At 39.7% G+C, this 18,659-nt stretch overlaps 1 protein-coding gene across 3 annotated transcripts in view; it reads right to left on the bottom strand.

Moving 5' to 3' along the window:
* Positions 1–18,659, bottom strand: part of LOC141788853 (semaphorin-3F-like) — a 73,636-nt gene that overhangs the window by 9,329 nt on the left and 45,648 nt on the right. For 2 of the 3 annotated variants that reach the window (XM_074667969.1, XM_074667976.1), the window contains exons 3-12: positions 16,978–17,138; positions 16,549–16,611; positions 15,960–16,079; positions 14,535–14,624; positions 12,770–12,863; positions 7,689–7,808; positions 7,296–7,435; positions 6,087–6,201; positions 378–447; positions 120–264 (exon numbers count right to left, since the gene is read on the bottom strand). In XM_074667969.1, coding sequence (XP_074524070.1) covers positions 120–264; positions 378–447; positions 6,087–6,201; positions 7,296–7,435; positions 7,689–7,808; positions 12,770–12,863; positions 14,535–14,624; positions 15,960–16,079; positions 16,549–16,611; positions 16,978–17,138 — 1,118 coding nt within the window. The remainder of the gene's footprint in view (positions 1–119; positions 265–377; positions 448–6,086; positions 6,202–7,295; positions 7,436–7,688; positions 7,809–12,769; positions 12,864–14,534; positions 14,625–15,959; positions 16,080–16,548; positions 16,612–16,977; positions 17,139–18,659) is intronic. The other variant, XM_074667985.1, reaches the window with a different exon arrangement.

Raw genomic sequence — 18,659 nt, 5'->3', positions numbered from 1 at the left:
CTTCTCATGCTAGTGCCAAGCAACTTGTTCATGTGATTCCTTATTTGAAGTCTAAATCAAGCAGAAGTTGCTGCTCTGTAAACTCATTGTGGACTCCTGTGTGTGAACAGAAAACTCACTGTTCCCGGACGAGGGTAAGGGATCTTCCCGGTGTAAGCAACCCACTGATAATTTGGACCCTCCTTATGAGCAAAGGGTCCGTTGAAGACCATACGAATGTCAGCCATAGAGTAGACACAAACTGCTGAGCCTTTGAAGACAGAGCTGTTACAGAAGGTAAATGAGAAAGAAAACAAGGTCAGGAAAATATAAAACATGAAGTATAAAATCTGCCAATTTTTTCCTAAAGCAAATCTAGTTCACTATGGTACACTGACCCAGAGACAGAGAAGACTCCATAAATCACAGGATTTTTTGTGTCCTGTGTTGGCTGTATGTAAACATCTCCTGCAAAAGAAAAGAGGGAAATCATGTCAGTGGAAACTCAACGGATGAAGGGACCATCACGCTCCATGGCGAAACCACTCTCTTTTACTAATATTTACACAGCTTTTAGTCAGACCCTCAGCCAGAGGGACCTTTAGGCTACACCTTGCTGGAAGAAGTGATGCGCTAACAAAGGCCTGAAAACGTCAGGTTTATTGGGAACACATGGGACATACCACTCCTCTGAAGGAGTGGATGAAAAAAGCTGGACTTTTCCAGGCAACATTAGCTTGTACATCAACAAAGGTAAAAACTGTTTTTCATTACACTCAAGTTTTTAAGTTTTCCATCATAAACTAGAAAATCACTCTGAGAGCACAGACCTCCTCCAAGCATATTGTGATTGTCACTCAACACTTTAGTCCTACTTTAATGTTATACTCCCTTTCAGCAGACTGTCTGCTACAATTTGGTGTAAGTTGCAGGTTTGTACGATAATTTGTTACCAGACAGTGTTGAAAATTTTGATGACCCAGTACATATTTCATATTCCAGATATTAGTATCCAGAATATTGTCAGGATCTGGATCTAACTTTTACATTTGTCAGAAATTATAGTGACCTTGTCTTGTATTGTTTTGCAAAGCAATCTGACCATTTATCGCAGAGTTCTATACACATATGGTGAAAACAGCCCTATCTCACAATGATAAAGAATCTTTAAATAAAATCCTGGGTCCAGACGGTGATCTGGATCACCGCCAACATTTAATAATTTATTTCTTATTTCGTTTTTCATCAATATCCATTCACTACTTTTTCGGTTATGTTATTCACAGACAAATAACCAAACAGACAAAAGACAGACTCTCCCAAAAAAATATACCCTCCTTGGCCAAGTTAATAAGGGGGAATTTCTTTCATCCAGACTTCCCTCCTGTCATTAACAAGTCTCTGAAACAGGTGATGCAAAAACAAAATAACCAACCGCTCCAAAGGAGTTCACATCAGCATTTTTTTATTATTATTGCAAAATAACAGAGTGAACCTGTAAAGCTTTATCCCCTTACCCTTAACAAAGCAATCAAACCCAAGTACCAGGGTAATGGTATTTAACGGAGCAGGGAACTCAAACTGTCTGAGTGTCTTCAGATGAGACTGAAACAATGTGATTGCTGAACCACCTGAGACGACTCCTGAGGAGACAGAACAATTCAAACACCATGTGTCTCCTGGTTCATGTATTTGGGAACGGAAATATCTCTCCCAGAGGAGAGCTACATCATACAGTATCAAGACAATTTTAGAGTCCTCTAAATCACAGACGGTCACAGACTCTGTCCTATGAGGCTCTGACATTGGACACTGCCTGATTTAGACAACTCTTTTATTGATACTGGTGAAAGGTACACAGCAAAAAATAAAGGGAAGTTACACATATGATGGGTGATAAGTCTCTCTCCTGTTTTGTACCTGACCTAAATACTAGTCCCAGGAGGCACATTCACTGCCAACAATAGGACAACAGCCTTAAGCATGAGAAGAAAACGTGGACCCAGCCCAGATGAGAGGAGAGGTGTCAGCAGAGTGAAGATAAGTACAGAGAGCAGCAAATTGATAATGTTAAAATTCTGTTTCGTTACAACAGAATGATATGTAAAGGAGTATTGTCTCTGAATCTGAACCACTTTGTTCATGTTCACGTGGGTCTGGAGAGTCCAGCTCCCCTCCAGAGACACCCCACATGTCCTCAGAATATTCTTCAGACAGACAGATAACAGCCTATTGGTAATTAATCCTTGGGAGATAACTCACACACAAATCTATCCATTTACACACACACACAACGCAAAGCCATCCTCCACAGCTGCCACAGTGGAACAGTCATGGGTTCGCATGGATGCAGCACGACGAGCTTTCACGGGTGTCGCACAACAGATGATCCTTGTCATGACATACATCTGCTGCTCTGCACAAATGGTTGACCTGCACGCAAGAAGTGTGTGTTTATGCAGACAAGCTACAGCTGAGGACAAGACAGAGCTACCTCTTTACTACCAGCAGATCAGACCTTTATGATAACAAGGCTGAAAACAAGACGTGTCTCACTCCTGAAAACTTGGGAGAATAGAAGGCTTTGATTCCACAAGTCACATATTGATCTCTGCAAAAATTAATAGGTAAATACATAAATAAATATAATAATAATAATAAATAAATAATCAATTTATTATTATTATTATTATTATTATTATTATTATTATTATTATTATTATTATTATCATTATTATTATTATTATTATTATTATTATTATTAATAATAATAATAATAATATTAATAATTATTATTATTAATATTATTATTAATAATAATAATAATAATAATAAATAACAAAAATAAATTAATTAAAAAACTGAAGACTTGAAAGCATTATTGGTTTTAAATCAGCAATATTTATCTTATTAGCATGGAAGATATATTGTGGAAACACTGCTGGAATGCTTTTCAAAATAAAAGAGAAACTTCCCTTCTTATTACGCAGTGATTCATTTCAGGTCATTGATAAAATCATGTTTATTCAAGCCTTTTCAGAACTTAATGCAGCCAACACACAATCAACGCACAGCCAACATGCAGCCAAAAATGTAGCCTGTGTAAAAGCCATTACAGCATGGGCCCCTTTGGGATAAATCAAGTTTCTTTGATTTGATTTAACAGAATTGAATTGAACATCAGCCAACATACAGCTAACATGCAGCCTGTGTGAAACCCATGACAGCATGAGCTGTAGTGACCTGCAGCCTGCAGATGTTAGCCTCTTCAGTTGTCCATTGATCAGTGTCCTAAAGTGTTCCCCATCCTAAAACAAGGAGACTCTTTCTATTTCCGTAAGGTTCTGAGTGAAAAAACTATTCTAATGCTGTTTTCTAAATCATTGACTAATTTACGCAGAAGTTGTTAGGGCCAATATCTGCTAAATATTCCACCTGTAAAAACTCCCCAGGTCTCAGATGTGCTTTACCTTAATGCCTTTCTAAAAACCACTCCAGGAGCACAGCTGGTCCGGACATTTCAGCAAACCTCCCACTAATGACTTACAGCGTTGTTTTATTAAAGCTCTTAAAGGAAAAGGAAAGTTTAAGGATCTTCTCACTCGAGCGTGGCTAAATGATCTCTCTGAGATTTACCTGAACTTGTCCTGGCTCGAAACACTCTCCTACTGTACTGTGCCTCCTACATGCTGTATCTAGCCTCCAGTATCCTAAAGGAAGTAATTTGACATTTTGAGAATGATTTCATGACCGTATGATGATTAACTTCATGCCTGAATGTTGATGAGAGGATCATTACCACTCCCATGTCTGTACAGCACACATGAAGCTGCAAGCAGCAGCCGGTTAGCTGAGCTCAACATGAACACAGGGGAAACTAAGAGTCAAACTCCAAAATAGAGTTCTAGTTACTTTAACAGTTTTCAATTTGTGATCTTTTGAAGGTAAATGCCCCCGCAACTTTGTTGTTTTTATTTTATTTTCTCCTTTTTTTTTTCTTTTTGGAGCTTCTCAGGCAGAAATCCCCTAAACCAAGGGTCTTAAACAGGGCTACACCCCTAGGGGGTGCATATAGGTATTGCAGAGAGTCCATGACATTTCTGGTTGATTAGGCATTCTTTTGTATTTTTAAATAATTACTCCACAATATTTCAAATTTTACTTATGTTATTGTCTTGGGACACACATCAGTGGATAAGATGTTAATTTTCAGTCAGATGTGAACTCAAACTGCACACGTTCACTCAACATTCACTTCTAGCTCCTGAAGATAGACCCCTACTCTAAACATAACTTACTACATTGTATATTCTGTGCAGTGGTAAAAACATGGCAATTCAAGATGACAGCCTCTATTAACAAAATCACAAAACTTTTTTTTATTATTTAGGTGATTCTATACTTATTTAAACATACTAATCAAAATTATTTCCATTTCTACTAAGTCTGCTCTGTTTACTGCTGCTAATTGAAGTAATACTACACACAACACACTTTCTTTTGGACTCCAATTATGTATGAACAAAATAACCATGATTTTCAAAACATTCAGTCAGCAGCAAATGGCAATTCTACCAGATCAACTTCCTTTTCCAAAATTTTTAAATCTCGTCATCATACAAATCACACTGTCCAGCAAAAGGTCTGAATAAACATTCAAGGCAGTAAATGTGAGGCCAATAGCATGAAACTCAATCATATCCAGTTTACTATCCCCTCTGGGAGTCCTTGGCAAGGCGGCTGCTCTGGGAACTGATATGTGCAGCTTATCCTTCTCTATGGGAATGTCTATCCTCTAAAGTCTGCTCTTGGTCATTGACCAGCATTTCCTTCAAATAAAGAGTAATCATTGGTGCATAAAAGCTGTAACCCCACGTAGACAGACACAGAATCACTGTGTCAACACAGATCAGACTCAGAAAGACTTTACCCCAAACGTAAAGGCAAGGTAAGTCCATTTGTACTCTGGGACGCTTGCACACAATAAGAGGTCTGACATATAAAAAAGTTAAATGTCTGCTTTAACAAACTGTAACTAATCAGATTTAACTAAAAGAGGGAAATGCACCAAAACAAAAGGGAGGACCACTATCAGTGGTTCCATGCATCACTTCATCATTACTGGCCCAATTTTAAGCTAGTGAGACCAAACAAACAGCAAAGGGCCAGCAGCCTCACAGTCACACACCCTGCCAGGTGAAATGATCTGTTCATCATCAGGCCTCACCCTCACATACATAAAAAAAAACCTTTTGTTTAAAACATTTTAGAAGAGAATGAAAATTACAGTGGTAGGATTACATGTGTCATTTCCATCATACTTTATGGGCCATATGGTATGAGTGGGCTGCCATATGGGCTAAGGATTGAGCTCTGGTGCGTATTTACACAAGTACACTAGAGGCAGGTGCCATCGTAGTAACAGATAGCACAGTGGACAGCTTCTATCCTAATATTACATATGTGATTATAAATGACAGGACCCAGAAAAAGAAAATGTCTAAAATATCATTGTCATGTCAGTTGCGCCTGTTTCTTCACAATTTGATACGGAGTGTTAAAATGATTCAACTCAATGTTTAGGAAATTAGATTCAAAACCAGTTTAGTGAAATTCTTGGCTGATAAATAAGGTTTCAGAGATTGATTGATTAAAGTATTATTGGTATGTCAAAGGTGACCAGTCAATGGCCAAATTAGCCAGTTAATGTTTATATAAGCATAAGATTGTATTTTTACCTTTTCTATACACCTAATCTTTCACAAAAATTAATAGACAAACACTGAATTCATTAGATCTTTTTTAGTGGTTTAAGATTTTTTAATTCATAAATAAGTAAAAACCTTAATGGTAAGAACAGCACACTCATAAACTGGTCTCTAACATGTAAGGAATGTTGGAGTGTAATCTGGCAAAGAGCTGTGGCACAACACCCACTGAGTGACAAAAAAGACATAACCAGGCTCACAGCTGATTGACAGATATGTCTATACAGCACCCCCTCCCACACTAAGTGACCTAATGCTAACCACTCACACTGCAGGAAGCAAAAAAGAAAAATGAAAAGAAAAGATTAAAAAAAGAAGAGGCAAGGTCTTTGTACTTACGCAGCTCATCAAAGTGTGTCTCCATGCCGTCAGCGCCCGGCACGGAGCAGATGAGCCTGGCCTTCAGAAAGGTGCTCCACTTGTTCACCAGACAGCAGTGGCCTCCATCATCATTCTACATTTGAGGGAGGACAGACACAGAGCAGCTTCCCCATCAATCACTTAAACTCACACCTCTTTCCTACACACCTACACCAAACACACAGAGCATGATGGTAAGCAAAGGAGGGGGGGGGCAAGATCAGAAACACTGACTCCTCTGATTTAGTCCTCCATCTATGGTGGATCAAAACCAGGATCTATCCCAGAAAGAAAGCTGAGACCAGCTTTTGCTGCTAAGTCCTTACCCATAATTAGCATCTTTGGGAAAATAAATTAATATTTAATCTGAATACTCTTAACAGGCTTCCTCATGCACCTTTGAGGTTTCCCATTCCAGAAGCTGAATGTTTTAATAATTTTCAGCATAGTTAAAGTAAATGTCTGAGAGGTTTCACTTGCTGGTGTGCAAAGAATGCAAGTTCAGATGTGTGACGTAATAAGAATCACAAGGCTAGGTCTCTTGAGGCGGCGCGAGATCCCACTGAGAGAAGGATGAGTGTTTGTGTGCCGGGTCAGTGCCTGACCTCCTCAAATAAATACAATGGCAAACAGCTGAGGAGGCAAACGCACGTACAGCACATTTTCTCACTCGTACCCGTGCTTTTGCACCCGCTGTAAGGCTCACACATGCACGCAAACCCATAAGGGAGTCCCTGCTACACTCACACTAGCAATGTATAAACAACACAAGATGCCCTAAAAGCTTCAAGAGACGTGGACTGCAATGTGTTTATGTTTTCATCTCCAGGCACGCAGAGTTTTGTGGAGAATTCTTGCTGCACTGAGGACTTTCTATCTCTTTAAAAAGCAGAGTTATTTGTCGCTAAATACACAAAAAGTGTTTTAGGACTACCAGGCAGAAGAGGTCAAAAGATCACAGGGTCAGAAGCCAAAGGGCAGTCTTACACACAGAGGCATGCATTGTGGACAGGAAGGTTAAAGACACATGTGGATTCCAGCACATCAGCGTTGAGCAAATACTGGTCCTGTGCCTGTAAACAATCAAACACTCATGCTGGGAGTCTTCAGCCTGTTTTTAATATCCATGCAAGCTTTTCTTTCATTTTGTTTACAGCCAAAAACAAACCCTGCTCACTGTTTACACACCAGGCAGATGCGTCCTATACGGGACTGGGTCACCGGCGTCTGGCCCATTTCGGAGGACTTCTCTCGGAAGAAGAAATACAGCTTGTCGTCATTTCTCTCTGCGCTGTCTGGGATCAGGTGGACGTGGATGAAAGTGGGGTCTGTGGGGAGAGAGGGTGATGAGACGCTGAGACCCAAATAGAATTAGGAAACCGATGGCTGAAATCTTATAAACTGTCCGCCTTCCTGTTTATCACTTGTTGAAAGATCCTTAGCATATGCAAACATTAAAACCTTCACATTTTAGCCTGACATTTGGAGCTCTGTTTGCACTGTATATTGAAAAATCATGCAGGAGAGCTAAACACTGGATGGGAGCCCTATGTATCACCTCTAGCTTTAAAGGAGGTTTACCGTTTAACCATCTGGAGTTGTACTGATCTGTTCGCATGGCTGTCTTTGTTCCCAAAGTACGGAAAATGGCAGAGTCTGTCCCCATAAAGTCAACATAGACCCCAGCATACAGTTCACCATCTGAAAAAAAGAGGAAAAAAAGGTTGGTTAAGTAAAATTCCATGACGATGTTATTATTCTAGCACCTCCCTTGACACATAACGCCCTCTTTAACGTCAAAATCTATTTTTTACCCAACATCTCAAGAATCTACTTTATAAATACAGACGCCCACCAAAGTAAAACTGTTGTCTTGACTTTTCCCTTATAAACAATCTTTTTGAAAGGGTGTGAACTGTTAGATATTATAAACTACCCTCTGTAGTGATTTTGCAGGAAAACTTGGGTGTTTTATTTATTTGTTCAATTTTAAAATTATTACCCACTTCTTTTTTTAAATATGGCATTTCTTTGGGTGAAATCAAGTAGCTGCAAAGCTCTTGCAACACTTGAACACTATTTTCTTTATTTCAATGAAAAAATTGTATCAACTTATTTGTTTCAAATGAATTTCTGAAAACCACTTTAAAAAAAAAGTATGAAATTATTATAAATCTGTCACCATATTAGGTGCTTAAAGTCCATGGAAAGCCTTCACATGCTCTGGGTAAAGGCATAAAATCCATGTGTGGAGACACACAAATGTATATTACAGCCTTGTTAAGCCCCAGGAAGACGAGGTGTTGGTTTTCCAGCTGCTGTAAGGGCCCCTCAGGATAGCACGTGTGACTGTCAGCTTTCAGAGACGCAGGAAGAAGACAGCAGGAGGTGGAGCACAGGAAACAAAAAGCACTGTCCTGTTGCCATTAAATCCAGTGTCACCGTGCTCAGTAGCAGTATAGAGATTGATGATGTATCATTAAAATGTCCATGGATGATTGGATGTCTAATGTGGGAGAGAGCGGAGCTCACTTTTCCTTTTTTTGAAGCACAGAATTCGAAGTCATTATGAACACCTGCTACAGGGTCTCTTGTATGATGCTAACTGGTGGAAGTGGGAGGTAAATCCATCTTGGATGACAGTACTGGTTTCATACTGGTCAGTTGGCACTGTGCTAATGTGGGAAAGCATTGCCAGTGATTTACACCCGCTGCCTCACCCCACACAGAGAAGATCGCCTTTCACTGGTGGCAACTGTGTGGTCTGGTACTAACTGAGTAACCTTGGGCAAAAGGACAGAGGACACGGTCTACACGAACATTACAGCAGATGACAAGCTGCAGCTCCCACTGTTACCTGTCAAATTACCAAAGCAGGATAGATCGAAAGAATTTTGAGCCTTAGTGAAGTAAACGATGTAAACTCAACAGAGTAAAGAAAATAAGCTTTTTTTTTTCTACAGCATGCTGATTAGTTTGTTTCATGAATCCCCATTGTTTCTCAAATTGCAGCTGTTAAAATTCAATGAAATAGGAGAGTTCAGTAAATTATTACCAATCAACAACTAGAACCGTGTTGAAAAAAGAGAAACTAGTTATAGTTTAAAAGGATTTGAAATGTTCAGAAAACCGACATTCAGAACCAAGTTAAAAGAATATTGTGTTCAACAGCATAAAAACCAGTATGCTCAGGAAAAATGGGATTGTGTTGACCTAAATCCTTGGTTTTGTTTGATGGAAACAAGGGGAATTTAACAAAGAAGTCTTTTAAGGATCTTTGTTTTTGTTTGTTTGTTTGTTTGTTTGTTTGTTTTTAAATAAGAAATAATAGAGTGTAACATGGCATGCGGGCCTACAGTTTTGTTTTTTTTATTTTGTATTGTGTTTTAATACAAATTAAAATATTAATTAATATTTTGTGAGAAAAGGGGCAGATATAAAAAGTCTTTTTTTCTTCTTTCTGCTCCTTTTCATTCATGTTTTTGAACGGAATATGTTATTTTTTATGATAGAATGACATAAACTCAAACTAAACTGAAACTCAAGTAAACTAAAACTAAAGATTATGACAGCACTCAATATCAAACAACATTTTAAGAACCACCAACAAAAGTGTCTCATTGTCGTGTTAGACTATGATTAATCTCCGTTTATTAACCATAAAAGCTCTGGTTGGGGGATCTGGATTGTCAGCTTGAAAAGAGACATTTTTGCTGGTAGCTCAAATATTTTTGTCCAATCATGTGTCAGCAGGCTTTAGCTTATGGCTTATCGAAAAGATTTTTGTTGAGAAGAAAAGCAAGAGGAATTTAAACCAACACAATTAAAGAAAATCTTTAATCTAAAAATGACCTATTTCCCCTAATATATATGAAATTTATGAAATTTAATCTAGTGTGTCTTACAATCTGTTGTGTGTGTATATATATATAGATATTTAGATAGATAGATAGATAGATAGATAGATAGATAGATAGATAGATAGATAGATAGATAGATAGATAGATAGATAGATAGATAGATAGATAGATAGATAGATATTTAGATAGATAGATAGATAGATAGATAGATAGATAGATAGATAGATAGATAGATAGATAGATAGATAGATAGATAGATAGATAGATAGATAGATAGATAGACAGATAGATAGATAGATAGATAGATAGATAGATAGATATTTAGATAGATAGATAGATAGATAGATAGATAGATAGATAGATAGATAGATAGATAGATAGATAGATAGATAGATAGATAGATAGATAGATAGGTAGGTAGGTAGGTAGGTAGGTAGGTAGGTAGGTAGGTAGGTAGATAGATAGATAGATAGATAGATAGATAGATAGATAGATAGATAGATAGATAGATAGATAGATAGATAGATAGATAGATAGATAGATAGATAGATACACTTGGTAACAAAATATTACTTGCTGTGCTTCATAAGTCTTTTTTTTCATGTTTTTATGAAACAGTTCAGATGTTCTAACTCCAACAAGTGCATCTATAAATCTATTTTCTTTATGTCTTGGGGACACACCTGACCAAGTTTTCACATTTACGCTTTACAAATCTGCATCATGCCGTTAATGTTTTTGGCAAACTTGGGACCTGTTAATTGTGAACAAATTACTAGAAGTAAGCCAAAGTGAAGCATCTGTGTTACAGTGCTGTCTCCTGTTGAGCTGATATATTCTTAAAATAGAAGAACAGCCATACACTGGGGGATGTAATGGACCAAGAAATGATGGGATTCATGTCTGCAATGCAAATGCCAGATGGAAAAAGGAAATTTTGGCTGGAATTCAGTTAACACTAACCCCTGATTACATCTGAATTACTGAGAAGTTGGCATTGGTTCCCAGAAGCACATATTGCATAGGGAAGTCAGACGATGAGAGGCAACGATTGCCAATGGGTTATTAGATTGGGGCCACCATGATCCCCCAAAACAGCTGTTACTCTGCAACTGGACTTATGGAGGGATAACAATCATTCTACTAAAACTTACAGATTAGAAATGAAACATTGGTTTATATAATACAAATGTTAAATCATGTAATTGGTGAGTATAGTCTGACATGATCTTGTTGCCAAATGGACTCAAACGTTCCCTGTAGTTTTTTCCCTGAATTCAACATCTACACACTAGAGTGATGAATTATTCAGTGCTCCCTTCTTTCTGAGGTTTCTCTTCTTTGTTCTTCAGGTTTTCCACAAAACTGGCCTGACCATCTTGCCCCTTCTTCAACAGGAGGCCATAAATTTCTTACAAAGTGAAGCAGAAGTATAAACTCTATGTTTAGGGGACATATACACGTCAACGGTTATAGGATGAAACGCTAAAGTATTGCTGCATTTTGGCCTCTTGTTCACATGGAAACTGCATTTTAGCCGACATAAAATGGAAACTTTTGAAAACAGCCTCCAGAGTGGTATTTTTCTGAAACGCTGCAGCCCCAAGTTTTGGTGTAAACACCAAGCTGACGTCATGCTCCACTTTGCACATGCACATGCAACAGTACACCAGTACTGTTGTTACAATTGTCGCAGACTACTGTGTTGTGCTTGTGCTGCTGAATCCGCTGACTGTCTTTCAACACAATGCGCATCCGATGCACCACTTCTGCACTTTTGCCTATAGGCCAGATGACCGTCTTGACTCCACTTCGGTGGAGAGCATGGACGTAGTCTCCCTGTCACCACCTGTCTGTTACTGAAACAGAAAATGAGGCACATCGGCTATAGCTGCCATATTGGTAGTGGCAAGGGCTTTGCATACAGCTATAGGGCGCCTGCCGGTCATGTGACCTGAGCTGTGACTCTGATTAGACGAGCTTGCAATCTTAAGATCCTTTGAACCGCCAAGTTTGAAAAAAAATTCACACCCTGTTCAGTGTGTGCCGATAGTAAAGCTAGCTATTATAAATAAATAAATAAATAACATAACATAATATAATATAATATAATATAATATAATATAATATAATATAATATAATATAATATAATATAATATAATATATATATATATATATATATATATATATATATATATATATATATATATATATATATATATATATACATATATATATATATATATATATATATATATATATATATATATATATATATATATATATATATATATATAAAATAAAATAAAGTATTTTCTATTTTCTATTCAGACAGGAGACGTTTTTTGAACGAGGCTGTAAATAGGTTAATTTCTGCTTTGAAAACAGCTTTTTTTGGTTTGGTGTGTATGTGACTTCTGGTACTTCTGCAGCCAGCCTAAAGCAGACTCTTGAGAAACAGCAGAATCTAGCACTTCTACATTGTCTAATATTCTTAGACTGGAGGTTGCCGCTTGGTGGAGAGCTGCCAAAAGCTGCCTCTGGACAAGACGGTTAAAGCGCTAACTACAGGCCTGGCTTGCTTACTATAGCGTTTTTAGTCCCTCAGCATTTCTTTGTGAAAGCAGATTTTTTTCACTGTGTTTTGGGGCGATAAGTTGTCACGTAAACAGGGCCTTAATCAAACACGAAACACAAATGACGACTCCATGTGAGGCAGCTCTGCAATCGCTCTGAGAACCTCTGGGTCTAATCGTACCTGAGCTTATGATCGTACATGATCACGCTCACGTAATACTCACTGATCAAAGCTGACACGCTGTTGAGCTTCGGATCGTAGGAGCACTTTCCTTTCCCAGATTCCACTTTGCCCGGCTCCAAATGGAATATATCTTCCTGGAATGGAAAAATCATATGGAGACGGTAATAAATTCAGCACTCTTCATCTTGTCACTGTAATTCCCTTGTGCAGGGTAAAATGAGGCAGTGAGTGCACTCCCCCTGACTCCTCTGGGACCTACAAGGCATGACGGGGGATGAAGTATTAGTATAATGAGTATGTGTTCATACAGAAAAATACATGCAGAGAAAGTAAGGAATTTTTAATCCTCATCTACGCCACTCTACTCCTGAAAACAATGTGTCTTGAGTTGCTCGGGTATTTTTTCTGCATAATGAACCACATGCCAAATGTCTCTCAGCCTTTTGTGCCTATGGCTGTTGAGGCCTGCTGCTGACACCTGTAATCCAGTGCAGTGAAAACAAACCCATGATGCTGGCTGGATGACTGATGCTCACTGCTTGTGGCATCCCTGTACACCAGCACTGGGAGATGATTGGCAGGAATTTGCGAATGAGAGTGGGGGAACATGAATCAGTGGCATGCAATGACATGTCCTGTAGCCCCTCCACACACACTAGTGCATGTCCAATCTCCATTTATCAGTCCCAATGGGTAAAGGGAAAGAGACAACTCTGTCCTTGTCCATCAGCACTAAAGCAGCGGAAAGAAAATGGCACCGTGCCACACTTACTTCACTGGATCATAAGCACATCCTTTCGCAATCCTCCATTCATCCTTGATTACAGTCACCACTTGTTTAAATAACATGGTGCCGTCAGCTCACTCCCAGCCATTCCAGATGTTATAAAAAGGTCACAAAAAACTGATGTGTACCAGAGGAGAACATGTTTTTATAACACTGTCGCATGTCTGACCCTTCAAAGAAAAAAAAACAAAAAACACTGGAAATAATAAAAATACAACACCTTGGAGTTTGATTGTCCACCAGAGAGACTTTCTGTGTCTCTAAGTGCTTGGAGAGCTTAAACAGTGGAGACATGTTCAAGTATGTGGCTCCTTTATTTCCTTTGCTGCGCTGCTAGTTGGCTACAGATGGCTGGTGTTTGCTCTGGGCTAACAGAGCCTGCTGTGGGAGTGGGTCAGATGCTGACTAGTCCTCCTACCTCTATGGGAGAGACTGCACCACATTCCTACAGAGGGTGGATGGTTTATGGAGCGCTGCAATAATAGGTGGGACACCCGGCGTCATCTCAGATAAGTGGGATGAATGATTTGGGTTTTGGATGTTTAATAAATGCCAGATGTATGGTATCTAAAATGGATATGCCATGCATCAAACAGCAAAGAAAGCCTGAATAATTAAATCTGTGACAAGCAAAGGTCAAGAGATTTCCCTGGCAGCCTGTAAGGCTATGTTTGATAACCCAGCTCACATGCAAAATATGGCATTTAGCTCAAATGCAAAGCACAAAGAAGACAATGACAGATAGGAAAGAGTGCTCAAACAATGAGGCTGACACAACGGAAAACGATTCAAGGACTGTTAAATGAACATGACATGAAATCAAATGCAAATCAGATCACAAAAAGACTTCAGGGTTGTGCAAGGTCTAGAAAAGATTCATGCCAAATGTTAAGGAGATAAAAGTGAATGGGAGTTAAATGGTTTGGTGCTCAGACACATGTAGGGGGAGCGTGCTGCAGGTGACCACGAGCCCAGGTAATATTCAGGGCTGCGGTGCAGACTGGGCCCCACATCGCACCTTCAATCCAAGAGTCTCGTGCACCGCGCTGGGTTCAGCTGCGCGGCTAGCCCTTCCTCTGGCCTGGGCCATCTGCAGATACATGGAAGTCTAAAACAGGAGACAGCAACACAGTCTGCATGTTACGCCACTGATGAGGAGGGATCGTGGAGCCTTCTTCCTTCTGCATCACTCGCATTTTTACTGACTTCCAGATTCGAAGAGGTCCCTTCCAAACCAACACCAATGAAATCAGTTTAATGTATGAACAGAAAGAAGATTAACATGTCTGTTGATGTTTGCAGAGAATGTGCCTAGGCTTATTTGACCAGATGGTTGTAAAGACAACCTTAACAGCTCTCTATTCCATGGTTGAGTCAATAAAGCTCTCACAGTATGCAACATACATTTCCTCAAAGCTGCTGCCAAAGCAAAACATTTGGATACCACAGTTTCCAAAACCTACCAGGACAGCGATAAAGATCTGAAGAAACATAACACAATGAGATCAAATCACAACAATCCACCTGGTTGTTGAAACAGTTATTACAAACCCAGTCACCTTACATGTGTAAGGAAAGGTGTGTGCATGCATCTGTGCTGAGTGTGTCACCTCATGTTTTTGCACTCCGAGTTAACTGCCCAGCACAGCTGAGAAAGGTCCTCACTAGGGACAACTTTAACCAATCTGTTCAATGTGCCAAAGAAAAAAAAACAGCCCTCTCATTAATAGGCAAGAACTGGAACATTCTTCTGACACCCCATAATGGGAGCTCCCATCTCCAATTACCCAACATCTCACATGTTGAAGGCTGGCGGGTGGCCTGGTGGATGCATGCGCGGGTGTGGATGGATAGGCGAGCAAATGGATGGAAGCCCTTTGTAAGCCAATGGTCATGAAGTAACCAAAAGGGACTCATGCAAGCCGTGCCTGCAGTTGCAAGTTCTCTAAACTGTGATGTGTGTCTCAAAGGAGAGTCAACAGGGAAATTTACTTTTTATTTTTCCCATTTTAACAGTCTCCTGGCCATCATTAGGGAACAAGTGTGATATTTAGAGAATAGCGAGGTGTTAAAGGGGAGTATGGCAAGGTAGGGATGCTTGGCTTAGTTTAAGAAATTTAAGAGGTCCCATTAAAGACTGAGACTAAACAGAGTAGCTTTAACAGCTCACTGGGGAAGACAGCTGTGTGCATGTAAAGCTTTGTTGGCTGCTTTGCCAGACCCAGAAACATGGTACCTCCAGCAGGCCTAATGATGGGAGGAAATCCTCGTAAAGGAACCTGGTGTAAGGTGGATTGAGAGCAAGAACTTGTTTAAGGGAAAAAGAAAATCAGGGGCTGGGTGAGGCCAAATAGCATCCAGTGGAAGATAGGTTTTTGCTAGGTTGGTGTATCAAACAACAGCACCTTCTTGGCTCAAACTCTCTTTAAGTGTAAATCCTAACCTGAGGTTTGCGCCCACGGTTGACAAAGGTACAGACTGGATTGTAAGCTCCTGTTCCACAGATGTAAAGCTGAGTCCTGTTCCATGGCTCAATCAGACGGATGAAATTTGCACATTCCTCCTGGAAACATAAAAACTTGAGTCAATTAAACGGCCATAAACATCTCAGTTAAAAGCCACGCATAGCCACAATTTACAGGTTAACCCCCTGCAGATTAACTGAGTGCACAAGTTTAAGAGACTAACAAAAAGTACCAGTTAGACTGTGCCTCTACGTGGGTAATACTTCAAAGTCTCAGCCAGTGGTGTTGTGCTCTCCACTTTGGCCTGGAACATGAATTCATTTCTCCTTCTCTTTGGCTAAATGGCTGGAACTACAATTTTACTGGGCCAATTTTCAACCCTGCAGGTGAGAGTCATTTTCTCTGGTTGCTCTCATTAAAGTTTAAACAGAGAGCTGTATACTTTAAGACGTTGAATATTGAAAAATACATATTTTTCTATATTAGGGCAATCAATGGAGTGGATGGAAACCCCCTCAGTTGAGCAAACTTGATGTGGTTGTGAGTGCTGTCAGGAGGCGTACTTACATTGGCGTCTTTCCCGCTCACAAGGCACTCCATCCTTCTTCGTTCGGACACTGGCCAGTGGATCTGTCAGGAGGGAACAGATGACATTTTTATAGTTTCAAACCAACCTGCTACACATCAGTGGCATTAATGAGAAGTCTGGGCTGAAATTGCAAAAGAGACATCCACCCAGGCAAATATCACTCCTGTTGGGATCGTCATGACCCAATCACAGTAGTTTAATGACCCTACAACGTACAATGTGCACTCCAATGAAAAGTCAATGTGAGTTAACCAGAAACGGCTGCTGGATAGACAACACTACAGAATATTTTGCCCTGTGGAGCAGCTGCTGTTGCACTGAGGTAAAGACACTTCCTTTGACCCTTTGATACAGCCCATTTGAGGGATGGAAGTTATGGGAGAGGGGTAGCGTGGGAATAGTCTTACAATATGTGGATCCTTGTTGATGTCATGGAGGTCCAGGGACAAAATGTGGTCCTTGCTTCCAACATACATACGATCATGGTCCTCATCCATACGCAGGATCCGGTAATCAGAAGTATTGAGAAGGTAGGCAAAGTGATGAGCAGTGCCGGTGGATCTCAGCTCTGTATGGAGACAAAAATTTACCCATTAATGACAGCTGTGGTGCACATGCACATTTTTACAAAAACATGCTTGCACAACTGACACATTCCTGATGCCACTCCTCCAAACAGACTGGAGTTATCTGATGGTTTTCCACCAACACTGCTGCAACTTAACACCATGCATTAGAGGCAACTGCTGCTGAGGGTCTGTCACACTGTGTTGATGGCTTAATGCTCCCTGAGTACCTCAGAAGATCTAGAAAGTCTTACATGATCTGCTTCTCACTACATCAACTCAAATGTTTGAAAATACAAGCCGCAGTGTGACAGATGTAATGTTTAGTAAAATTGTGTGGTGTGCTGTAGGGCTGGACAATTAATCAGATTTTAATCGTGATTTCAATTTTGCCATCTGACAATCATAAAAACAATAAAATCGAAGAAAAACATTTAATATGTCACACAGTGTAGATGTATGCAAGTTCCTGTGCATCATAGCTCTTCTGTGTTCCATGTGCAGCCACAGCAAGTGTGTGTGACTTATGTGTATCAATAATACTGTATGTGCCACTTGCTGGTTCTTAAAAGTTGTGTTTAAATCAGTACTGAAGTTTTTGAATAAATGAATAATTGTATATATTAATTTTGATTTCAATATCACTTAAAATAATCGGGATTCTTATTTTTACCATAACCGCCCAGCCCTAGTGTGTTGATCAGTATGGCTGATTCATGCAGCTGCATCCTTGGTTGGACCACACTCCACTAAGGTCAAAGGAGTGAGGCTCTTAAAGCAACACAATGTAGTCAACAAGTTTTCTCATGTCAAGTGGCTCACAGTCTTCCTTCAGCGTGGTGCTGGAGTGTTTGTTTGATATATTCTCTTCGGTTCAGCAACCATGCACAGGCAGGGCAGAGAGGCCGCTGCAAAGAGAGCAAAGGCCCCATGCCACACCATAGACAAACACTCCTCCACAATCTATAGGGGAGAGGCATTACAGGGTGGCATTCACATATTGTTGGACAAACACAGGGGTTTAACTCAGACAGCAGGATAGTCCTGTGTCAGTGTTAAGCTTTATTGTACAACCATCAGACCACAAAGAGCTTAAAAAAGGAGCCACACTTTGAGGTTAACCAGAGTTCTCTTTTGTTGATTTAGCAGCAAAATGTGGTGAAGGGAAATCAAAGGATAAACTGTTGAGCACAAGTTAGCTTTGTAAAACCGATAATAACTTAATGAATGATTTTTTTTCTTTTCTTTTTTTTTTCGGTGAGCTCCTTGTGTGCGGTCATGCTCAATATGTATGAAGCTACTGAGAAGCATTCCTATGTGGTTGTTAGCTGGTGGTACAGAAGAGGTCTGGACACCAAAGCATGCAAAGCCATCAGCATGTCCACCAGTGGGCCTTAAAATAAACACCATCTAGAGACCGTTTTAAACAGACTATGGAATCTGATATTACCCGTCTTTCCAGCCAGGTCTAAATTTAACATAGGGTTACATCAATAAGCAAAGATTAATAGCATTAGATTTGC

This window comes from Halichoeres trimaculatus, unplaced genomic scaffold (assembly GCF_033239565.1).
Source record: "Halichoeres trimaculatus isolate MK-OKI-2021-1 unplaced genomic scaffold, fHalTri1.1 fHalTri1_scaffold_1, whole genome shotgun sequence".
Classification (NCBI taxonomy): domain Eukaryota; kingdom Metazoa; phylum Chordata; class Actinopteri; order Labriformes; family Labridae; genus Halichoeres; species Halichoeres trimaculatus.
Note: the sequence above shows the minus strand (reverse complement) of the source record. Positions and strands in the feature narration are given on the sequence as shown.